The 26234-nt window shown below is 44.4% G+C and overlaps 1 protein-coding gene across 1 annotated transcript in view; it reads right to left on the reverse strand.

The window, feature by feature from the left end:
• The window catches only part of FNDC1 (fibronectin type III domain containing 1), a 102090-nt gene that overhangs the window by 57929 nt on the left and 17927 nt on the right, over positions 1-26234 (reverse strand). Inside the window, exons 2-5 of the mRNA XM_072766825.1 lie at positions 18650-18844; positions 16267-16353; positions 15762-15830; positions 56-262 (exon numbers count right to left, since the gene is read on the reverse strand). Of these exons, the coding sequence (XP_072622926.1) occupies positions 56-262; positions 15762-15830; positions 16267-16353; positions 18650-18844 (558 nt within the window). The remainder of the gene's footprint in view (positions 1-55; positions 263-15761; positions 15831-16266; positions 16354-18649; positions 18845-26234) is intronic.

Genomic DNA, 26234 nt, shown 5'->3' on the forward strand with positions numbered 1-26234 from the left:
TGGCATGATGGCAAAGGTCAGCAAAACATCGGATACCAATTAACGTGAAACTCACCCAGCTTTTTAATTTCGTGTGTCCGCTCATCCCTTGTCAGTGGGACATAATTCATCTTGCGGCCACTTTCCCCGTAGCCCAGAAGGAAACCCCGCGATCTGCGTGGACTCTTGGCTCCCGACAGGCGCGGTGCCTTCCACGCAACGGACAGCCGGTCGTCTGAGGATCGGACACGGACACGCAAGGGCTTGTTGGGCACTTCCTTTTCTTAAAGAGGACATGACACAGACATTATTAAACAGTATACCCCTCAGAGTGAGCCCCTGAGTATATACAGTCTGTCCGAAGACTGAGCTACAGCAATTAGCAGTTGGGCCCAAGACAGCCGGGTTTTGATAATCAATTCTAATAGGAACTCTTCTCCCCCAAGGGTATCGACACTCCACACACGTGTCCCTCCCCACATTTCAGACCAAGGGGTCTCAAGAACTTAAAGCAAAAACATGCCATTGTGAGGCTGCCAGCCAGAAATCTTGGATGTTTTATAACATTCTTTCTCATCCATTTTGCCTTCTTAAGGCCAAAATTATATATTCTCTGGTGAGAGCGAAAGGTCAGTGTAAAAATAGAGCAAATACACTTCTGGGCTCTTTATAACGGTCCTCCAGGAAGCTTTCCACTCTAAGGTTCAAAAAAGACAGGCTTTCCTTGTCTTTACAGTAAATCGCTAAGAGCTAAATACTAACTGGTTTTTGCTTTTTATCTCAATTTCTCTTACATGGCTGTTTTTGCCCCTCCAGACAAATGATGCTGTCATCCCCAGTCTCTGCTCTTTCCTTCTCGTGAAATCAACGTCTAGAAATTTTCTTGCTAAATGATAATCTCAAGAAACGCCCTGATCGCTAACTTTTTCAAATCAATGCATTCTGGTGGCCAACACTTAGTGGTTAAAGTCTTGCTTTTATATCAGTTAAAGAGCTGATAAGTTTGGGAACAAGGGCAGGAGGGCTCCGTGATGACCACACTGCCCGGACCACACTCCAGCCCTACATGAGGGATACAGGGAGGCTAATAAGCATCTCTCCAGTTCCAGAAGCCAAGTTCCCAGGTGTTGTTCTTCAACCATCTACATTGGCCCCATCATCAATTCCAACCTAATGTTTTAGACTGGAAACTTCCCTGCTAAGCAAAGACATAAAAACAAAATCTATTGTCATGAGTTAGTACAAGCTTCAATAACACAATAAATCAATCGCCATTAGAGATGGTTATTCTGAAAAGTCAGACACATGACTCCCTTGTCTTGAGTCTCATCAAAAATAATATCCTTTTGTACATTAGCTGAAGTTACCTACTCAATTATAGGGCACTCCTATTCCTAAAAGAATACCATGTTATGGTATTCAATAGAATCTTCTCCAATACAAAAAGTAGTTATTATTAAGATTTTTTGGTTTTTTGATCCAATAGTGCAGTCAAAGGATGAAGTACATGAAATTTGCCCTTGCAGCCTGGTGGTGTGAGTGTAACCACTTGCCCTGGGGTTTTACTAAACTGATCTTGGTTTTGTTCCAGGTTAAGAGGTAGGCTCTCAATTTCAAGGACGAGCCTCTATAAAAATTAGGGACCACCAAGTGATTATAGAAATGATAAATATGCTCATTTATATAGCCCAAAAGAAAATAATTTGCCAAACGTGTTCAGTATTGTTAGCCCAACTCATTAATGGCACAGCATCGATGAACTGTATGAGGTCCTATATTAATCCTACAACCTGGTTATCCGTATGAGTTCCCAATGGGACTCTCTTACTTCATACCCTTAACAATGTGATGCCCCATGGTTCTAGAAAGATCCAGGCTGCCAAAACTTATTAAGTGTTTGGACTATCCACAGGTGACTGTGCCACACAGGTGGACACGAAATTTCCTTCATCAGCATTGGTTACTGATGAACAGACCTTGTGTGGGGCCTGAGGGAGAAGAATTTTTTTAAATACTGGGGAAAATGTCTTATAAAAGCCACGTATGAAAAGCAAAATCTGAATAATGAGCAGCATGCTTAGTCTCATTTATCAACAATGACGTTTTAGTTTGTTTTTAAAGTTAGCAGATTTCCAGAGGACATTCATCAAAGCAAAACACATAACCAAGTTTACTTTCTCAGGAATAGCGTTTGTGTCATTTTCAGATTTGTACGAAAGTCATGAAACAGACTTGACATGAGCCATGAGTGAGGGCATAGAAGTCAAGAGAAAATTTCATAGGAAGCAAAAACCTCTCTTCATTCTGTCTTCACAGCTTCCAAGTCATGTTTCCCTCTGTGTGCCTTCAATACAAACTGTCACCACACACACAAAATGTAGTTTTAAAAGAAGACACTCTCATGAGTCATTACACAGAGTCTCTAAGGGTGAACCACCTGAGGTTGGGGTTTGATTTCACGGGGTGCCCAGCTTTGGGCAAAGGTCAGTATTATGTTTTTAAAAAGTTTACAAAGTGAAAATGATCTCTGCCAACAACATAGGATGTTCTTTTTCTTCTATAAAAAGCTCATACCTCCTTGAAGGAACCTCTCACTGATAAATGATGCCTGCTCAAGCTGCCACAGGCCATTTGCACTGCTTGTTTTTTGGGCAGAAATGGCAGGGTTACCACCCAACCATGGCTGCCACAGTCTATTTCCTGGGGGGCAGCAACAAACAGGATACATGTCTATGGTGCTGTTACCAACTTGACTGCCCTCAGTGTTACCCCTCACCCCATCTCTTATCCTAAAGATGAGAGTGGCCTACGGCAACACTCTCACCACTGCAGAAAGCAACACACCAACATGGAAGTTCTGAGACGATCTTCAGCAAGATTGGCAAATGTACCGAACACACACACACACACGCAGGCCTTAAGGGGGTCAGATCAAAAATAAATTTTTGGACAGAGAGGGTATTCTCTGCCCTGTGGCTCTGCTTCAGTCCTGGGACACTTCCGGCCACACACGCCACAGTGCAAAGTGTTCCTGGAGGGCGCACCATCACTGCTGGGCCTTGGGTACGCAGCAGGTCTCTGCTCCACACAAATAACCCCTGACACTCAACAGTAAAGTCTTGACAAAACCATAATAAGGGAAAAGACCACTGGAAAAGTGACAGGGTCCCTGAGGAAGCAGGAAGGAGTAAGATTCCAAGGACAAGGAGTTCAGTCTCAGATGGCGCAAGTTTATTGCCTGAGGTCCCCGGCCCATGGCTCTGTCTTGACCCATGCCAGGCCCACTAGGCATCACCCATACTGCCCAATGGCAGGGACAGTAGCTGCCCCCTCAAACTCTACAGGCTTTCACCCCAGGCTCCAGGCTGCTGTGTAGCCACTCCCATGCCAGGGCTGGAGAATGAAGCTAAGCCTACTGAGCAAGAAATTAAGGGGGAACAGAGCCAAGGCTAGCCCCGGCCACCAACCACACTGCCTGCCTTACACAGAGCTTCACAGTTTGCCACAAGTCCTCACATAGTTAAATCGTCCTTCCAAGAACTTCCAGGTTAAGTAGGATACATGTCATAAGCCCCAACAGAAAATTGAGGTTCAAAGAGACGAAGTCACTGACCCAAGGCCACAAAGCTACTAGGTGCCAAGTGGGGACCTGACTTCAAGCTCTGAGGGCTGAGTTCCATCTTCATCTGACTAGATGCCTTCCAGTTCTGCTCTTGCCCCACCCCATGTGCCATCCCACCAACCACCTCTGCCAATGAAGGTGAAGCAGGTGCTGAACTGGATGAGCCCCTTACAGGGTGTGAGCATAATGCCTGGCAGAGTAGGCATTAAGTGTGTGTCTGTGTGTGTGTTTGTATGTGTGTTTAAATGGACCAGACAGTACACATAGCAGGTACCAAATGAGTAAAAGAAGGCTTCTCGCCAAAGACTGTTCCCACACTACACAGAGGTCACCGACTCTGAAAACCAGAGTAAGGTGAAAATGCCCCCCTCGACAAAGCCCTCGTCTTTCAAATCTTGGTTTTTAGAAAAGCCAACCATAAACCTTTTCCAAGTATTTTGAAAATTTCCTTTCTTTAATATTCTGAACTACGTACCATCAAATACTTTTCATGGATCTTTTATGGATCATCTGGTATTCTCCTTTAAGCTGATGTACACATTTTAGAAAAACTATCCATATGGCGCAGATTCACTTGCCATGAAATGATTTCAGTGTTTTCTCTGAGTCGTATGCGATAGCTTCACGGAAGCCCTGTGAAATCTTTCTAATGAAGCTCTGTAAGTCTTTCATCTTGAAAACAGGAAGTCACAATTGCCACGTGTAATCACATTCACACCGACCAGTGTAGGGTGTATTTTAGACTTGGCAGGACACACTCCCTCCGTTGCTGTGTTTTACAACATAATCAGGTAGCTCTTACTCAGAACTGGCCGATCACAGAAGACCTACAGCGGTTAATTACACGTTGCCTACTTGGCGGGTCAGCTGGGTGCAACAATCACCACCTGGATTACAGCAGCCCTCAGAAAGCTAGGATTAGAACATCTCTCCCGGTCTGTACTGCCAGCTATGCAAATTGGCAAATATTCTGAAATTATATGGAATCAAAATTGGTTCTTTTCACACACAAAAAAAGAAATTAAAAAAAATCAACATGATGCTGCGCCCATCTGCAATCCAATGCTAACTGAACGTGGTTGCTTCTGCATTGAGCTTCCACAGGCACTGAAGTCCAAATCTGAGTCTAGGACTCCCTGGCTGTGTGACTTGGAACACCTTCGCTGAAGCTCCATTTCCTCCTCTATGAAATATCTCTAGCATATTGAGTTTTATAATATAATCCACATAAAGCATTTAAAACTGTACCGGCATCCATTAAGCATAAATTAATTGCTAGATGTGTTTGTGGTTGTGATAATAATGAAACTCCTTATGTATTAGACTCACTGGATGGGTGGGCCGCCCTCTCCAGAACGTGAGCCATGCCATGGTCACACCACAGAGCTTACCTCGATGCCTTTCACACAAGGGATGCTAAAAAAAAAAAAAAAAAAAGGTGTCTCAAAGAACCAGACATAAGCAGAAGAGATGCACTATTGTCAAAAACTCTTTATGTTGATAACTGTCTCAAATATGAGGCGGTCTCATCCAGACCTCTTTTTCTACACCATAAACTGAAAGCACTGTTCTTCATCAACATCTAACAATCATCAATTGCTCTGAGCAAGTCCCTACTCTTTGTTGGCATAAGAGAGTCCATAGCCACTGCTGTCCTGTGACTATTTTCCTCCCCCTGGTTTCACCTAATAGGACATTCTCATTTTCCAGTAGCTATTGCTTGATGCACGGCTCCACTGACCAATCTGACACCCAACTTTACCACCCTCCCACCTTCACACAGACAGACAACCCCTTATCCCCATCCCCTGGCCTGAAAGGGCAGGCCTGTGTGCTTGCTGGCCTTCCATTCACCCATCCTCTGCCTCTGGCAGCTTCCCAATGATGCCCACACATCAGAAGCAAGAAGAAAGTCAGGAAAGGGTCCATCGCAGGAGGCGTGTGGTCTCCTCCATTGGAGGTGCCATCATAGGGACAGCAGGGAACAGTCCAGCCCTCGAGGCTAGACAGGTGGCCCTCACACTGCAGTATCCAACAGGGTCACCTGGAAGGCTTGTGAAAACATGTCCCAGTGCCCACCTCCATCAGGGCAGGTGGGAGTCCACAGCTGATGTGCACTTTTGATGAAGAAGCATGATAAGGAAGAGGACAGAGGGCAGGAAGAGGAGAGGGAGTGAGCATTAGAGGGGTGAAGATGAACTGTGGGCAGCCAGAACAGGACATGGGCTTTGCCATCTCTACTCGAAGCATGGATTCCTGGCCAGTGACATAGGCCCAAGCCTGGCATTGAGTGACATCTGCCACGGGCTCCTTCCTGAGTGGGTTCTGACACATAATCTCCTGAGACACCTCTGAACGCTTCACAAAACCCTCCTTCCACACACTAACATTTGTAACACCTGCTCTGAAGGTTTTTTCTTTTCCAGGGAACATCCTTAATACTCTGACCACTTGGCTTTTGTGTGATATTTGGAGAGGCCCCGCTATTTAACAATAAGGAGAAAGGCTATCTCATTTCTTGATTTTAGAACAGTGTCTGTTGCCACATCACCAATCTTCTTAAGTTATGGGGTCCCTACCAGGCAGAAGGCATTTGACAAACATCTTCAGCATCACCCAGTAACCCCCCGTTTACAGACAAAGAAAGTGAGGCCCAGGATGGCTAAGGGGGAATTCTGAAGCCAGACGGCAGGGGTGACAAGCCAGCCTGGAACTGCAGTCTGGTGGATCTGTAGCCCTGATTCTCCCCACTTCTCTCCTTTTCAGGCTTGGGAGAAGACAGAAATTCTTAAAGGAAAAAAAAGAAAAGAAATAAAAATAATCTTGATCTCCCCCAAGCTCACCAATGCAATTACAACTAATGTTACGGATTGTGGAAGCCCAAAGAACCCCTTTTCTAAAATATCTAACACTAACTCTTAAAACAAAGAAGCCAACCTAAGTGCCTTTGGTCAAGCTTCTTCCTGCCCCCGGCCCCCAGACATGTCCAGTTCTTCACAGCTCTTCCCTCCTGCTCTCTGGGATCACGCAGTGATGTCCAGGTGTCACCAGATGAGGAACCACAGGGCATCCTACTCTGCATGGAGTCAAGAAAGGATGGTGTAATCACAGGCCAACCCCACAGGCTGGTGCAAGGCTGCCAGCACTTTTGCCCTCACGCGTGACACTCAAAATCCAGGAGGACTGTCTCAGAAACAAAGCAAATACTTTAAGCCATCCTGGGACCACTCCGTGGAGGCCATTTGATTTTGTTTGGCTGGCTGTTTCACAAAATTGTGGAATCCCCTTATCACTTAGCAGAGCTCCTCAAACTCTTCATCAAAGGGACGGCGTCCTCCCAGGTTCTGAGAAGCCCAGCTCTTAAAGCCCTAAGAACCCTGGCACATCACCATCTTCAGTCTGGCATCCAAAGTGTCAATCAGGGGTGACTCTGACCCCAGCAGTGCTGTGAACATCAGTGAAAACTACTTCATGCCATGGATTCCACCCACACAGGACCAGGGCTGCAAAATGCCAGGTCGCCCAGGACAGGACTCTGCACAAGTTGGCCATGAAGCCCTGCCACAGGCACGAGAATGAAGAGGTACAGCAATCACTTGCAGAGGGACACGTTCCTCAGTTCTTACAGATCCTAAGCCTCTTGAGGAGTTTCTCCCTACACTAAGCCGGTAATCTTACTGTGTAGACAGGGAGGGTCTGCCACCTTTTCGTGACAGTGGCTTGTCTAGAAGCTAGAAGAATAGTACCAGCAACCGATGTCCTCAGCCACCTGCAACAGGAGCCGGGGGGAGCCCAGCCCTGGCCCAGCCCCACTGACATAGCATGAGGGAATCAGGGAGCTTCTCCAGCTGTGGTCTCCTCCATTGGAGGTGGGCAGGTGCAATCACTGGAAGCATCTGCTCTAGATCCCTCTGGGGGTGGTGTCGTCATCTCCAGAAGCACTTCCTGAGGACCCATGAGAGTCACAGAAAGCAAAGGGAGCAACAGCCCTTTCCTGATGTCCTTAGCAGCTGAAATGCAGCCATCCGGCACTTCTTCATCTCACAGCATAACATAGGGACAGCCTCGCAGACTATGGAAGCCAACACGAAGGAGTGGGAAATATTCTGAGGAAAATTATGTCTCAGTTCCAAGGTTCATTTGGTTTGGTTTGTTTGTTCTAGTCTAAAGCTCTTCTGCATTGTTTTCATTCCAGAGCAGGACAGTAAGTAACACACTAGGTTTTCTGGAAATGAAGGACTTGTTTCTGGTGAGTGGCTACTGAGTAATTCAGCTTCTTACTATGATCCAACATGCCCTTTGCAAATGGAAGACCCAATTATTATACATGAATGGCTGATGGGTTAAAAGGGAGAAAGCTTGCTTTCAGGACCAACATCTGATCGTGATCCCACTAAGGACCGTATCCCTCTTCCACAAGCTCACAAGGCCCATGCCTGCCCTCTTTTTCACTCAGATATGAAAAGAAAAGCCCATGATGGGGATGCAGTCAGACAGTGGCCACTGGTCCCAAGATGCTGACCTCGTCAGAAGCATTAGGTTTATCAACAAGCGCTGGACATGAAGGCAAATCGCCTTCACTCAGGGCCACACATGTGGGGGCGACTCATCTCTCCAGCGTTCACCACCCTCCCTGGTGTGGAGCAGCCACTTGGGGCTCTGAAGTGGGCACCTGCCCCACACCTGAGGAAAAGGCCTCACTCCTGTCATCAGCTTCCAAGCAGCTCACTGGTGACGGGAAAATCTATGAGCATGTACTCACATTCATCTGGGGGGAAGCACCCCAGAACGCCGCTGGGAGCCCCTCCAGTCAGCAACAGCTCCTGGTTTCCTGCCAGGGCATTTCTGTGGGGACTGGAGCCACTGAGGGCTTTGCTCCCACCCAAGAACATTCAGCTACAGGAGAAGTCACACAGCTCCAACAGCCTCCACAGCCTACTTTTTCCTTATTGAAGAATGGGCTCAGGGCTCCTGGGTGGCTCAGTGGTTGAGGCAGAGCATGATCCCCGGGGTCCTGGGATTGAGTCCCGCATCAGGCTCCCCACAGGGGAGCTCTCCCTCTGCCTGTGTCTCTGCCTCTCTCTCTCTCTCTCTGTGTCTCTCATGAATGAATGAATGGATGAATGAATGAATGAATGAAATATTTGTGTCTGTGTCTCTCATGAATAAATAAATAAAATATTTTTTTTTTAAAAAAAGAATGGGCTCGAAGGTTGGGGAAGTCTACACTCTAATGTGAGAGGTGACTTTGAAGCAGGCACCCTGATAAGGATATGGGAGCCCCTGAGGAAGAAGGTGCAACCCCACAGCGGACAGATCATGCTGTGTACACATCTCGCCCCCACAGACAGCTGCCTGGAGGCATTCCAGTCCACAAATGTACCTGGTGCTATTCTAAGAATCAGAAGGCAAGAGTTAGGATCTTGATTAATGGCAGCACTATTTTGTGGCCAACACGTTGGCCGGCCCAGGACCACCCCCAGCAGCAACAGCTCGGCTAGACAAGGGTGACCGTGACCTTTTGTCACGCGGCTCTGTACCTCGCAGCATCCTAGCTCTGGTCACTGCTCACCTCCTCTGCCAGGGCACAGACACAGAGTGGAAGCAGTCTTCAATGCTTTTCTTCCTCTTCTTTTCTTTTCTTTTCTTTTTTTTTCTTTTCTTTTCTTTTCTTTTCTTTTCTTTTCTTTTCTTTTCTTTTCTTTTCTTTTCTTTTCTTTCTTTTCTTTCCTTTCTTTTCTTTTTTCTTTCTTTCTTTCTTTCTTTCTTTCTTTCTTTCTTTCTTTCTTTCTCTTTCTTTCTTTCCTTTATTCATGAGAGACACAGAGAGAGGCAGAGACACAGGCAGAGGGAGAAGCAGGCTCCCTACAGGGAGCCCAGCGTGGGACTTGATCCCAGGACCCTGGGATCACACCCTGAGCCAAAGGCAGATGCTCAACCACTGAGCCACCCAGGCATCCCCAATGCATTTCTGTGTAACAAACATTTATGGAGCACCTACTGTGTGCTTGCCCCAGGCCATGGAGACACAGATGAGAAAATCAAAGCACCCTGCCCTTGAGGCACTCACCATCCGGCTGTAAACCCGAAACTGATTTTTGCCCTGTAAACTGCACTTAATAAAACTCATGATTGCATGAGAGAGCTACTGAGAAAATCATGCCACAGACATTATTAATTCCCTGTTGGCCAGGATGTTAATTGAAACTAGCGTGTGAAAAGAGGACCATCTGATTATAATTAATTTAAAAACTCTGAATTGGGGTACACTTTAAGCACAAGTCTGGCACACAGCAGCCCCATGGCCTGGCTCCAGCATTATCTGACAGAGCCCCAGAGGCAGCAGCTCCGTGTGTGATTTGCCCACTGGTGGGCTACACTAGCAGCTTTTACCCAGAATGACAAAGACATATGTCAGTTTAAATAAGTTAATGGGGCCTTCTTCCTGGCTCACGTGGTGGTACTCCTGCCGTCATACACAGAGAAGGGGAGGGTGGCACAGAGAAGGGGGCCGTTGGGAGAGGTAAATCCAGTGGATCACAAGAGACAATTCTTCCTTCTGTGTACCTCTGTGTGCTCAGGCACAAATCCAACCCCCAGAAACTGCAATTCAGTGTTTCTCCCTTTACTAATATGATATTTTAGTTTGCTGATCTAAAACAGTCAGAGTAGGTTGGGGAAAAAAAAGGCACAGAGCCATTTCTCAGGACTACAAATGGTTCCCAATTGCTTACAAAGCTTAAAATCACCCAATAAAAGTGGCAGAATCAATCTGTTTAGTGTCTTAAATTCACCAAATCTCCCAAGCTGAAAGGAACCTAGAGCCATGGCATAAAACTTAGAACCTGAGACAGTTCTTAGAAAGGAGCCTAGAAACTTCTCATTAAGTCCCAGCATTTTAAAGCTGCTGAATTTTATAGTTACAGATCCAAGAATGTGCTGGATCTGCACCCAGGGCCAGCCATGCAGGAGTGGACTGGGTGGGGAGTACAGATGGTGACTATGGAAAGTCAGGAAAGGGTCCATCGCAGGACACCTAGGGTTAGAATCTCCACCTTACACATCAGTCACATTTAAATAAGTTGGCAAGAAGATATACCTAAAGGTCAGTGCTCATTTTGATGAACTATTGATAGAAAAGACCAGAATTTGTAATTCTAGATTATGAAATATCCATTTCTCATATGCCCATAGCTATTTCCTATGAAAGGAATGCCCTGGAAGGAATTAAAGATGCCAGACTGGTTTGCATGGTTTCTTAGTTTCATCGTTTCTATGTCAAATAATTGGACACTTTTCAACAGCAGGTATCAGCTTTTGAGGCAGGCACCAAGGCGAATAGTGAGACTCCCATGATGGACCCAAACCCAGCCCTGCCTTCAGGGCTGGCCATGCATGCAAAGTAGCTTCACATGGATGAAGTCAGCCTTGAAAAGTCATGGAGACAGCAGTTCCCCTCAGAGCCAAGAGGAAGGAAGGGAGAGGAGGGTTTGGAAATCATGGGAAGTAAGAGAAGCAGTGTCATGCTGATGAACTTTATTTCCCAGGGAGGCAGAAAGCAAGGCTAGAAGCAAGAAGAGGACGGGAGGAAGGAGCTTGAGCCAAGTGGCAACATTCTGGACCAGCCAACCTATGGAAGAAGGGAATAACCTGAGTCAGGCCACATAGAACAATTGCCAAGCAGCACTGAGGACCCAGTTGGAGTTCGCAGACCAGCTGTAAGGAGTCACAATGGTACAGATCAGCTTAGCTCTTTGCTTTTACCACAAAGCTCAGCAATTCACATGCAGGAAGAAAATCAGGGAGGTAGGGGCCATGGTATGGGGACTAGCAGGCTGCTGAGGCTGTCCCATGGTCAGGGGAGCTGGCTGAGCAGACATGAGTGGGACCAGAATAAGACAAGAAATGAGCCAGGAGATGATTCTGGACAGTGGAAATGGGAAGAGTCTATGGACTCAAAGCCTGAGTAAGTCCAAAAGGGAGCTCAGGACAGTTAGGGAGTTGAGAAAGTGAGATAACTATGGACAGGAGCCATTCTACCACAGGCAGCAGGTGGAGGCAGCTGGAAACCATGAGGTGAGGATGTTGCATGGGCCACCAACATGGAGGACATCCGTGTGGACAGGCCATCATGAGCCAAGCACCAACATGCTATTTGTATTTTGAGATCAACCAGGGATCAGGGAATGGTTGGGCCACTGATACACCAGTGTTGGTTGAGAATGGCCAAGGAGAACTGTGAACTCAAGTCTAAGCTACAATTTGTCTAAAAAATGAGCAAATTTCCTGGACTAAAATATAATGTAAGAAAATACAAGGTATAAATTGGACTTTTATCTCAGTACTCTGTCTAGTTTGAGCACCATTGCTTCAGGACAGCATGGATGATTAGATTTTTAGAAAACCATCACTTCGGACTCCTGGGTGGCTCAGCGGTTGAGCATCCGCCTTTGGCCCAGGGAGTGATCCTGGGGTCCCGGGATTGAGTCCCACATTGGGCTCCCTGCATAGAGCCTGCTTCTCCCTCTGCCTGGGTGTCTGCCTCTCTCTGTTTGTCTCTCATGAATAAATAAAATATTTTTTTTAAAAAAAGGAAAGAAAACCATCACCTTATTAAAAATACACGTGATCCTATTGAGAACTAAAACTTTCCAGATGAAGAGCCTGGTGAAAGCAGAATGCCCTGCACACCGAGTCCCTGGGTTGGTGGGAGCAGAGCTGGGCCATGGTCTTGTCCTGACCCTAGTGTCTGGCTCAACACAGACCAGATGACCCCACATCCGGTCACAGAGGAAAAAGAGCTAAAACCACTTCAGAAAAGAAGTCTGCCGGGAAGGTAGATAATAAGATTCCAATATCTGAATGGACTTGGGACCTCTCTTCCCTGGGGACAAAACAAAGAGATATGGGTTTGCATCTCAATGGGAGGGATTTCACATCGAAATACAAAGAAACCTTTCTAACTAAAAGATATAAGACGAGCTGCCCAAAGCCAAAGCCAAAACTTCTGCCAAGAACTTGGCAGTTCTGCTTAGTCCTCCTACTTTCCGAGCCCTAAGGGCTTTCAGATTTGGACGAGTGGCCGTCTGAGGATTACTCAAGCCTGCCTGGCATGTTTTTCCTCTTCCTCACGCTCCCCCCAGCCAGCAGTCCTCTTTCCATCTCTGCCTGGTACCACCATCTTAGCGCCTCCTGGGCTCCCCCACTTGGCTTTGTCTATACCTCAGTGTTGTTCATTTTTCAAAGAATCTATGATTCTGCGACAGGCTGAATTATGTTCCCCCTCAAACTCATATGTTGAAGTCCTGACCCCCAATTACCCCAGGATGTGACTGTCTTTGGAGACTGAGCCTTTTAAGAGGTGATTAAGTTACAATGAGGCCATTGGAATGGGCCCTACTCCCACCTGGCTGGTGTCCTTTTAAGGAGAGGACATTCAGACACCTAGAGACACCAAAAATGTGTGCTCACAGGAGAGAGACAAGCCAAAGAGAGGCCCCAGGGGAAATCAAGCCAGCTGATACCTTGATCTTGGATTTCTGGGCTCTAGAACTGTGGTATTTTGTTATATAAATATAATATATATATATTATGTATTATATACAATTACCCTCTGTGGTATTTTTTATGGCGGCCCTCATAAACTGATACAGATTATATGCATTATTTTTTGCTTACATGTTTATTGTCTTTCTTTCCCACTAGAATCCAGTCTTCGTTAAGGCAAGCTCTTGTCTGTCTTACCCACTATTGGATCTGTAGCATACAGACCTGCGCCTGGAAAGCCAATGGCACTGAATGAATGAATCTAATGATTAAGGAAAGACAATGAGGTCAAGCTAGGTCCTAGCCACAAAAGGAGGTCTTCCAGAATTTGAACTGAAACTATTTCCAGCAAAGCAAAAGTATGGATTTTCCTCTGGTTTCAAATAAAATACTCAAAGAAAGTGAGATGTTACCAGTCAAAGCACTAAAGGAAACCCTTGGGGCCTTCCACCAGGAGCCAATGACAAACCCTCCCTTTGAATGAAGATACCTGGGATTCAGAATACTTATTTTGTTTAACAGGATTGTCAATTATTAAACCATTTCTCAGAACAGCAGCAGAGCATATTTTCCAAGCCTTATAGAAGAGGCATAGATGTAAAAAAAAAAAAAAAGAAAGAAAGAAAAAGAAAAAAAAAGAAAAGGCATAGATGTGCATGCTGATCACTTATTGATAACTTCTCATAAATTACTCTTATTATTTTTATTAACAATGAAATAGAATTTTTTTCTGGAGCACTGTAACCGAGTCTGTGCATTCTGGATATTCCTTTTTTTTAAAGATTTATTTATTTATTCATGAGAGACACAGAGAGAGAGAGAGAGAGATAGGCAGAGGGAGAAGCAGACTCCATGCAGAGAGCCCAATATGGGACTCGATCCCAGAACTCCAGGATCACACCCTGGGCTGAAGGCAGATGCTCAACCGCTGAGCTACCTAGGCATCCCCAGATATTCTTTTTTTTTTTTAATTCTGCTTTATATCATATGTTGCAAATGGTTACAGCTAGCAATTTTTTCCAGTGTCTTTTTTATCATAATGTATAATAAATACAGTATTCCATATTATAGAAGAGTGCTCTTTGGCACCTAGGACATACAAAGTCTCCTACAAAGAGAGATCAAATGATTTCACAGTACATAAAACCAATAATGAGTTGGAGCAGGATTGTCTGTGAGTCCCAATTTCCAGCATTTCTGTAATTTGTGCTCACTCAGAAAAATCACAGACATACATACAAATACAGATACACACACACGTGTTTTTATTAAAGAAGGCATAAGAAATTACTTAAGAAAGAGCAAAAGAAAATCACTTGTTCTAAAACTACTGTCATTCAGAAAACTTTATCAGAAAAATTATAAAAAATAAAATGGTAATTTAAAACACAAGATAAGGCATTGAACATCTGTCAGTAAAAAATTTACCTGTGCCTCTTCAGAGGTGGACAATCTTGAAATAAACACACATGCCTATTTTGCACATTTCCTAGCTGTGCTACCATCTTGGTTGCTCAATTGTCATCATCCTCTCAGATTTGACCTTGGCCTTTTGCTCTTGACCCTCCTGTCACCCTCATACACTCTCTGCTTCCACTCTCACTCTGGAGCTTGACCCCAGAATCCATGCCTGCCCCTTATTTCTCTCTTCCAACTTTCATCTCCTCACCTCTAATAGCCTCCAAGATGTCTCCCTTCCAACACCCCGTGGTTGCTGCAAGTGCAATATATTGGAAGGGAAGCATATCACCTTTCCTTGAAAGCCAACCTCTTTTTCTGATCGTTTCATTTTTTCCACCCCTTTTTTTCAGAAAAGGGACTTTGAAACTGCCTACACCCATCAAATCTGACCGGAGATGCAGATGACGGTCATTGATGTCAAAGTACTCACCTTCCTCTCAACAACAACACCAGATTGAAGTACTTAAAAACACCGTTCATGAAAACAGTATATAGGTCCTCACCATATTGCCTTAGAGATATTATCCAACCATACTCCAAAACAACTGCATTCATTTTGCATTCTTTTTTCACCATTAATTAAATATATTCAAAAAAACATACAAGAAATATAAACACTTCTCTCAACAAGTGAAACAATATGACTAGACAACATTAACATCCCAATGGTAAAACAGACACGTATACAAATATGGAGCAGAGATGGAAGGCAAGTGCTCTAACATCACAAAATATCCCATGCTTATAAGAAAAGAGAGAAGAACTCGATGTAACATATTAGCCAATAAAAGCCCCTTCTTGGTGGATTCCATTCATTTATGCATCCACAGATAAGAGCTGTAAATATCCTCATCAGGCCAGGACTGCCATCTCAACCACCATATTTGCCTGTTAACAGTGCAACAGTATCCCCAGATGTAGACGCAGACATGACCCCACACCAAAACATGAAAGAACAGTGTGAAATGAGCAACACCGGCTACAGTCTGGGCCATCAGGTGCAGAGCAGATTGACCAAAAACCATGTGGCATGTGTGTTAGTTTAGCGATGGGAACTAAATGAAGGTGGGTGAGCACATGTGTGTGACAGAAGCACAACCCTCTTGCAAGATGGTGCTTCAGTGAAGACATGAACCGAATGAGCAAATAGTACCTGTGACGGTTTCATTAAATGGTCCTGGACCCTTAATGGGAAAACCATCAATCTGGATCCATTCACCTCCTAAATGAGGAAAATGCAACTTCATAGTTAGAAACGAAGACGACTGGATTTTCCACATTTCAGTGCAGCTCTGACGTACGTTTAATGGTCTTTTCAACAGTCCTCAAAAGGCTCCTCTTGGGCCACATCAGTAATGAGGCACCTAAGCTTTCTGGACAACACGTCTTTTTGGTCTTTTGCACATGGTTTACTCGAATGAGTACTCAAAAATTTAGAACAAAACACTAACAACAACCTACATTAAAATTACTTTAAAAGAAGGGCTAAGTCTCTCCTACTTTTCAATCTTTTCAGCTTGCTATACAAGTCTAAAAGAAATGCTTGCTCAGGAACTCTTTAAAGATTCTATATTTATACGGATCTGAGAAAGCAAGGAGGGATGTTTCTCCCCATCCAAGTAACAAAAATACAGCCTTGGATTCTAGGTAAGACTTACCGGGAGGGCTTTCAGCTCTGTAAACTGGACGGCTCACTCCATTGTGGTTTTCTGCAGTAACCAGCACAAAGTACACTACCCCCGGCTCTGAAACATATGGTTTATATCAAGCCACCATTTCAAATCTCCAAGAATGACAGTTTGACTCACTAACTGTCTTCCCTATGTATAACCAAAAATAAAAATCTGAATTAAGTGACAAGTCTAACTACAGCTCTCTCGCTTTGTTTAATCAATATCACTAACATGCCTCTCATGCAACGAAAATATACCTGACCCAGAGAACACGGAATTTATTTAGCACAAAGTACATGGCATATCTAATAAACCTGAATTCATAGACAACAGAAAAGGCTTTTGAGCTTCTTAATGTGAAATTAATGTAGGAAATAGGAACACACTGTCCACTAACTAGGTGTTTTAGCCCATAGCATTGGTAACTGCAAATAATATCTTCCCCTGGAAGTTCCAAACAGAAACATCAAAAAAAAAAAAAAAAACAGTATGAAAATGTCAGTGTAACTTATAAAATTTAGCACATGGGACATCTCATCACAACACATAAAGCTTCATGAAATTTTCTCCTTCTGGCAGTAAACTACTCCCTTTACTAGGTCTCCATGTTGTCTTTGACCATTTCAACAAAAATCTAGAGAAACAACTGTTGGAACCTTGAACATGCTAATTCTGAAATAACTGGGCTTCACTTTTTTATTTGCATCTAGGGGTCAAGGTCAAACAGCCATGGTCTCTTTGGCTGAGCTCCTGAAGTCAGTGGGACAGGAAGGGAAGCCAAGAGGCCACATTATCAGGTGAATGCATCCTGAGTTTGTAGCTACAGAAAGTGAAAGTCCAATAGGGCTGATTTTCCTCAAAATGAATCACTGTGAAAGGTGAGTGAAGGTGCCAATTGCTTGGAGAGGTGAGCATTTGCAGGAATTAGATGGGATGGATGTTGGAAAGATAAAAGGCAAGAAGGGTCATGTACATTTCTCAAGGTGAGGAGTGTTCCTGTAATGGAACTTCGGTTCTCCGGCCAGAAGCCCAGCAACAGGGACATAGTAATACCAGCTACCAACCCTGCTGTGCTCGAGGCCAGTAGGACTTCTGTCTACTGCGGCAGGGCCTGGTGGCATTTAGGGTTTGGCACAGCCTGCCAGACTAACTGGGAAACCCTCTCTAGAGTCAGACAGAATGCAAAATCATGCTTCGCCAGGCGCTTTCTCTCTTCATTCTGAGGCTATTCGTATTTCAAAGAAATTTAATCCATATGTCTCTGATTCCAGTTAACTCATCAGTGAGTTACTTGGAATACACTATTTGATTTTTAGTGAGTTCTAGGGCTCTCTTTTTGCCTGTTTTTCTTCTCTGCAGCAATGGGAACAACCTCAGGTTTGAACTAGCAAAGATGACCCTGCTCATGCCTTTGATCCAACAGAATCTCCATTTAACCTCACTGTCAGACTTTGTAGGGTCATACTAATCTAGAAAAGATTCAGAGGAATGTATGTTTAGCTGGAACTAAGAAAAAGGTAATCTGGCTTCCTTTATGTCCCTTCCATATACTTTCTGCTCCGTTCCTCAGAAAGCCTAACGTTACAATGCAGGAGGTGGAGAAGAAATGTGTGTAGACCATGGCCAAGAATCTGAGGAGCCATGAGTTGATTTTGATCCACTAAAGGGAGGCAGGAAAATGCTAACCTGGCACATGGAGACCTCACTGACATAATGCTGACCTGTTACTTCCTTATGATCCATTATGAGGTTGGACTGTAGAATAAATGGAATTTCAGGCTCATAGGATCAAAAAAGCAAAAGATAGGGGAAGCTCAAAGCCTAAATTCAAAACCACCTACACCTGCACTTATAATATATTTAGGTAAAATTTTAAGTATTACAGACTCCCGGGATCAAATTTAATGGGGAGAACGTCACATCTTTGAACCAGATGTGGCTAAGCATGACATATCACACACACCCTCAAGGGGACATATTATTTGAGTGATCTCTGATTGGTTTATAAATTAGAACTGTCAAGATTAGGCTGCAAAGTAGTCAAGTTTCTATACAACAAAGGACCAACATGTCTTCCAAAAGCACATTCAGAAACCAAAAAATGGCCTCCTCCATCCATTTGAAGAGCTATCCAGAAATACCTGAGTTCAAGTGCAGAATGAGGAAGCCCAGAGGCAAGATAAAGGTTAAGCAACAGCCTCATGACCTTGGTTACCTGTTCCCCCCCCCAAAAAAAAAAACATGAGCATGAGGTCCCTGGAGCCTGGCCACACTGTGTTTCACAAACAGCCATCCTACCTACGAAAGGGACTGAGAATGTCGGTGTACAGTTAGTTCTGACTGGCAACAAGACCAGAGTGTGACTTACCCACATCCTCAATAAGGAAGGAGTGCGTCTCGGCATTCACCTTGATGTATTTAAGACTTTTCAGTGACTTCCCATAGGCAATGTTGTAATGCTCCACAGGTCTACTGGTAGCATCTTTGGGTGGGTCCCACATGACTTTCAGGCCCATTTTAGTGGACAGCAGTTTCACGTGCCTTGGCTTCAGTGGGTGGTCAGCTATGCAAACAGCGCAACTATCAACTTATGGGAATGGCAGACTGAGAAAAGGAATTTTTTTTCCAATGTTCTCTGATATTATTATCAAAAGAGCAAATGACTTTTGTCTGGTCCAAAAGACTTTAAGTACAGTCATGTTTGAACATCGTTACAGTATAAGAGTAAAACAAACATACCAAACCCACAAGCTTTTATGTATTTTGGATAACTGTGGGTGGTAAATTTAAAACAAAAGTGAAACAAATCAAAACAAACTCTAGGCATTCTCTGGCTTGATTATGCTGCCTTGCTAGTGCAGGAATAACGAATTCAGAATGTGACATATTCTCCAGAGGCGTTCATATATCAAATAAGCTCTTAGTGTTTTATATGGTACAGTTAGACAATATTTAAAATAGCTCCAAGAAGAACAATGTAAAATTGTCATGATGAGAACAACTATCCACTGCATCCAAGGTGAGATAACAGAAGTATTCATTTCCACAAAGAAAACAAGCCAAGATCACCAACACCTTAAAAAGAAGATAAGCCTCTGGTTTATCTGCACATAGCTAATTTAAATGTTTCCATATTTGGTCCCAGAAGAAGAAAAACAAGTTATTAAGAAACACAATTATATTTTAATCTTCAGTTATGAGGTTCCATAAAAGTATTCATGATTTTCAAAAATAACCCAAAAAAACATAACATTTGTCAAACAACATCTCTCAGCTCACATTGTAATGGATCCCACAACATTACATAGTATAAATATACGCTAAACGTTCACATAACAGTCAAATTTTAGGCAAATCTGGATCTGAAACTGTTTATTCAATGATGCAAGACACTCTCAGGAAAGAGAAAAGTAATCTTAAAAACCCAGAAACCTTTAAACTGAGTAGCATGAAGAAAAATGAATTTGGAACCTCATGGAAGAAGAGGAAGGAGGGTTTTGTGACAACACGTGAATTGGTTAGTATGTGACTTTAATACCAGGTGAAAATTCTGACCACAGATGATGCTAGCATGCATCACTCATTCCTCCCCAGACTGTCCCACTACCTCAGGAGTAAACAGATGAGAAGAGGAGAGAACACGTGCAACTCCACTCAAAGAAATCTAAGAAATGAAAAAGAAGAGAATGAACCTGATCATTTCAAAGCAGTAAAGAAAGGGGTGCCTGTTTTGGAGATAAAAGCATGTTGTCAGACTATGGGCACGAACCAAAACCTCCAAAGCTTCCCCTCCCCAATTCCAGGAATGAGGGTCCCATAAACCCACGATGGGAGAAATCATAGACAAGAAACCTAGCGCTTTATGTGAAATGTGGAGCTGAGGAGACCGTACGTGCAGCACGTTGGTGATTTTCTGGGCACTTACTAGCAATCGTGGCTACTCTCTACAATAATTCTCATGTACCCCCTCCTCACCCACAAGAAACCTGCCAGGACTTACTTAGCCAGAGGACTGGGGGTTGGTCGCTTCTCTTGGTTCCCTTTATTTCTCTCAAGGCTTCACTACAAAAACCTCTCCTCCTTCCCCGCCATCTGACTAGCTTTTTCTAGCTGTGATCCCTCTTCCCCCAGTAGCAGCACTCAATCCCAGGAACCCAATATTTCACACTGACACGGTGTGCAAGAGCAAAGTAGGGTCCCCCCAAACTACAAAGGGATGCTCCTGGTTGGGGGATGCTCCCAAGGAAGAAAATAAATGAATGACTACGTGAACAACGTTTTTCTTTACAGTTCAATTCCAAATCTTCCTTAAGAAAAGTTAGTTCCCAGATGGACAGCTAAAACAAGAGGCCTGTGACACCCCCGCACCGTTACGTTTTTTTCTTGGGTGCTCGAGATTCCATCAGTACACAACTGCCTGGGCCTGAAAACAACTGACTTTCATTACTGATCATCTGAGAAGAAGAACAGTTGATAAATATCTTCATTGCTCTTCCCAGCTCTGCCTTGCATCTATCCTTGGACGCAGCATAGAAGAACTTCCAACTCGCATGAGAATCCACATTCAGACGGTTGTATCTGAATACAAGCCCAGCATATGGGGAGACACTCAGAACCTCCAAGGAGCTCCAGTTAAGATGCACAAAATAAAGTGCAAGAGGGAAGGACCTCCAGGTTGCCAAAACCCAATGATTCTCATTTCACTGTGCTGACACGATCAGAGCTTCCAACTGGGTCCATGCACAAATTTGTTTGTTCTCCCACTGCCAATGATCAAGCACCATCACTGTGTCTTCACTTGATAATTGCCTGAGCCAACATTTGTCTGCTGAGAGAAAGGCCATATGGTGTGCAACTACTTTAAATGGGAGAGGACAGTGGGCAGGCAGAGGGGGCTTTGGAGTGCCCACCATCCACTGCCCACTGATCCAAGCACCAAACCCTACATGACAGGAGGTGCTCAGAATACACACAACCTGGGAGGGTCATTTTCAAACTCCGTACTACAGAAGAGGAAAGAAGGCTGGGAGCAAGGAGGTTAGGGTTCACCCAGAGTCACACAGCTGCACCCGGGCAGGAGCCAAATGCAAACCCTGCTTTGTCCAGTACCAAAGCCCGGCTTTCCCTGCCGCTCCCCCCAACCCAGCTTACGGACCCTCAGAACCCACCCCTGCTCAGACATGACCTGTGATCGTTGCCATTGAAAATTAATTAGGAAAAAAAAGAAAAAGAAAGAAAATTAATTAGAAAGCCACCACCCTTCTAAAACAAACTGTGAAGGCTCCATAGTTGTGTTTACCATCTTCTCCACCACACCACTTTCCTCCCTGGGGAGCACTCCTGCCCCCCACCCCACACACACTCAGGGCAGCTTGTGTTAGGTTTTCTCATCCTCCCCTCTCTCCAGAAAGAATGGAAGAAGTGGACAATGTGCTCTTTCAGGGGCATTTGCATTGCTATGACAAAACCTATGACCAAATGACTTTTCTAGTAGTGACATTTGAAGCCTTAGAGAGTCTCCTAACAAGGGGATTTTTTAGCACAAAGGCCTTTGGGAGACCCGGAAATCACTTACAAAGCAGCCTTAGGGTCACCCTCCTTAAGATCTGTCCTGAATTTAAGGTTTTCCTAAGGCCTTAGGCCAATCTACCAGGACGCTTCCTCCTACCCTTTCCCCAGCACAGGCAAACTGGGCCATATGGTGGCTTGATTAGCAGATATTTCCACTCCCTGGATTGTCATCAGCTTTGCTATTTCACAGTGATGTCATTTTTGATGCTTTCTAGTGAATATCATCTGCGTCCCGCTCAGAAAGAACTAGAGGCAGAGAAGAAGAGGGGGCCTGGATAGAAAGCAGTCTTTGCTGCCTTGCCGGCCCCACCCAGAGCCCCTCATGCCTGAGCTCTGAGCAAACTCATCAAACCAGAATCTATCTGGGCAAGCACAAATCAATGTGCATGCACTTGGATTACTTGACAGAAAGCTTCTTCTTGGGACTAGAAATGTGACAGCACGTTCTACTCCTGATGATTGTTTTCTAGTTCTCCTGATTTCATTCCTTAAATGTAAAGTAAAGGCAGAAAAGCTGTGAAATTGGTCTCTGGGTCTGCAGATGGCCTTCTGGCTCTGTGTTGTGGGATCAGTATTCTGGGAGCATAAGGGTGAAATATGACAAACTGATTCCTGATTTAGTCTAACTGGTCTTAGAAACTTAGAACAGACCGCCCTCTCTGCTAGAGAAATGCAGCACACAACCTTGTGTAATAGTTTCTCATATTCTTGCCTGATAAAGATGATACCAGGTACATCCTTTAAAGCTGTATATCCCATGAACTGCTTCTCTATAAAAGAAAAAGGACAAACCCATAAGTTCCTATACAATAGGAATTCTATGGCCCAAGAGGGGGAATGCTGGGAGGTAGCCTCACGGAGCCTGCACAAGATGTTAGGGACTTGATAAACTGTTTTTTTCCTTCTCCCCAGGATGTAAAATGAGGAAATGAGCTTAAGCTGCAGCCCAAGTAATTTTAGGTTAGGTAAAAAGAATTTCCTGTCCATGTCTTTTCCCATTTCTCGCCATTCAAGGCGTCTTTGAATGGAGCAGATGGAAGCTAGTAGAGTATGCTATGACTCCAGCAATTTCATACCATGACAAAGTCACTTCCATAGTTCATGCCAGTAAAGATTATCTAGATTCAAGAATATTTTGACAGGTATCAAGTGACAGTAGTATTTTGGTGATCTTTCAGATACCGGGCAACTGCCCAGCCAGACATTTCTGAGCCACAGTTCCCATGAGACCTCTACTGGCTTGTGCAGGAACAGACATCAAGGACAGAGTCCACACCTAGAGCTGTTATTCTGGTCCAGCTCCAAACTTTAGGTTTTATCCAAATGGGCTCTTGGAGGCCAGTTTGGTTCAAAGGTCAAAGTATGGATCCATTTCTGCTCAAAGATGGATACCAAAATTCCAATGGCTCTAGGATGTCTGCCCTTGGAAGGTCTTCAGCTTCTGCAGAGTGACCTCAAGGGATTCTCCAGGACTGACAAATGCCCTCAGGATGCCACAACTAGGTTCCCAGGACCACACTGGCCTGCCCACCATCTGCAGGGCCCATTTCTCACAGTGGACAGAGGCATAATATCTCATCTGCCCCTGCTCACCTTCCCACTCTGGCATCTATCTTTCTTGACACCAGATATTGACCACACACCTGGTGCTCACTTAAATGGCTGATGGACTGAAGAAAAAGATGTTAGATTTCAGACTCATAAGGTCAACCAGGATTCCCAATCCAAATGCCTCTAAAGACTAGGAAGATCAAGCAAAAGGAGTAGTGTCCACTGTGTCTAAAGGTACAATTTAGTCTCACTTTAGGTACAGATCAGTTCAAGGACTCATATCTCACTGCCAAACCTCCCTCAGTCCCCTGAGAGGTGTAAAGGCTCTGAAAAAAAAAAAAACTGGCCTGGGTTCCAAGGAAAAAAAGAAGCTCCATCCCAGGATGGCCTTGGGGAGGGGAATGTGGGATGCTACATATCCCTTGGCTACTAGGAAAACCAATGACTGCCACATGTCCAGCACTGGCTTCACCATCCCAGACCAACAGTCCCTACTGCCTATTTGATAGTCTCATGTGAGTTCCAAATGGAACATGTTTAAAGTGAAACTCAGAGTCTCACTTCTCACTACCTTGGTTCAGACATCACTGCCCATCCTTAAGTGTACAGGCATATCCATGACAATTAAAAATATATATTTTCCTAGAAAGGGAATTCCATGAAGGGCTATTTCTCAGAATAAAGGGAAGGAAGATTCAGAATCAGCTGATAAAATGAATCAATGGTAAAAGTAATCCAAAATGGACACATAGAGAAATCATGCTTTGAAGATGACTCAAAACACTAACTGGATCTATCTGGATCCAAAGTGTTGTTTTTGTTTGTTTCTTTGTTTCATTTTACTTTAAAAAAAAAACATAGTGACTTCCGTTTACTCCCATTATAGGTGAAAAATCAAAGTATCGGGTTTATTATTGATAAGGTTACATTAGAGAGGATGGATTTAATGTGTGACCATCCCCATGCTTCCTATCTCCCTGTCCTCTTCACTTCCAGGCCCTCAGGTGAACACAGAGGGGAGAGCTGAGCCTATGGAGCAGACCCCCTCAAGGTCGCTGCCTCACAGGTGGGGAGAGAGCAACAGGCCTGAGCCACAACCCAGTGCCTTCCCACGTGGAAGCAGGAATGGAGCCTAGTGCAGCCTTCCTGCAGGAAGGCAGACCCGAAGAGGAGATTCACATGTCTATGTCTCCTAACCCATTAATGCCATGGAGTAGGGAAAGTAGACCAATGGGGCCTGGGCTCTAACCACTCACCCCTCAGATATAGCAAGCCTCAAGGAGGACAGGATAAGGACAGATACCAGAAGCCAAACATGAGAAGAAGAAAATGGAAATCCCCTTAACATCTCTGGAAGGCTATTCCCTGGCCCCAGTGGGCATGACCATTAACCTGAGGTCAAGTTGTGGCTGCCTCTTCAGAGTGAGGATCATGACCACTTGCCCACCTTCATGGGTCTCCCCAGTATTAATCACTGTCCCACTATTATCCTCCTGGGGTTACAGATAGGGACCCCTCCAGCCCCTAAAAGGCTCTGAAATGAGGAAGGCTCATTCTTTAGCCAACTCCAAAGCCACACTGCCCTTTAGGCTGAAAATTCACCCCTACGTGTCCTTTCCCAATCCCATATTTTGTCTGGTCCATGCTGTCCAAAATAGCCCACCAGAGTTTAAGCAATGAGATGAAATGATTTCATACACATATTCTGATAATACAACACCAGAAATATAAAAATGTTCCAATTTGAAGTCCTTCTCATTTCGAAATTCCCAAGGAAAATTCAGAGTCCAAGAGTGAAGCTTTCCTGGTCTTACAGCTTACAATCTAAAGAAATTAAAGTCTAAGTTTCTTTCCACTCTAGTTTCCTGTTTTGTCTAGCCCCAGCCAGAGGAGATTCATCAAGTGCCCAGATGGAGTCAGGACTCCCTCGGCAACTGCAGCCCCCACCATCCTTCACTGGAATTGGTGTGAATTCTTCAGAATTCCCTGAAGTCAAAATAATAAAATCCAAAGTCTTCCACTTGCCTATATTCTCAAAGAGCCCCAAGACCTTAAAGTCTCTGTGAGGCAGCAAATCCAAAATGTGCAGTATAAAGGACACATTATTTTTGTCTATCCAATGAAGCCTCCTCCAATTTTGGCAACAGACTTCTGTTCATGTGAGCTTGGATGGCTTGGAGACTTCATTGGAATCATTCTAACTGGAGCTAGACCTTGGGCACCGCCTCTGCTTTCCAGTCATGAGGCTGTGAAGGGAGCATCCTAGAATTGCTGGTGACAGCTCTCATGTCATATGGAGAAGAAACCAGAGACAGAGAGAAAGTCCACAGGCAGTTAGAGCCCTGGTTCTAGGGCTTAACCCTTAAGGCCAGCTTAACCCCTGCACTGCCCAATGTACAGCTCCACAAAGCAATGAATTCTGGGATTTAAATGAGCTAAAGTTGGGTTTCTGCCCCTTGCCATCAAACCCTGATTGGTTAATTAAGATCTCCTCTGAAAGTCAAAAATAACTTTCTGAAGCTACCCCAGTAACCAGTACATTTAAGTTACAACAGGCTGCCAGTGTGCAGACACACCCAAAGAAACTAAGGCAAATACCAGCCAGGGATGACTGCCATTCCTAGCTGAGTGCTCCATGCAGCCCACCCAGTCTGGCAATCAATGCTGAGGAGCAAGAGCGGACAACCTTGGTTAAGAAGGAAACCCCCCAAAGGAATGTTAAGAGCTTTTGAAATAAACTAGTCCCTTAAAATCCCCACAATTCTAAAATTATTTCTTAAGTATACTCAGGATTGCTCTTTAATGCAACAAAACCTTCATGTTTATGTAAG

This window comes from Vulpes vulpes, chromosome 1, assembly GCF_048418805.1.
Source record: "Vulpes vulpes isolate BD-2025 chromosome 1, VulVul3, whole genome shotgun sequence".
Classification (NCBI taxonomy): domain Eukaryota; kingdom Metazoa; phylum Chordata; class Mammalia; order Carnivora; family Canidae; genus Vulpes; species Vulpes vulpes.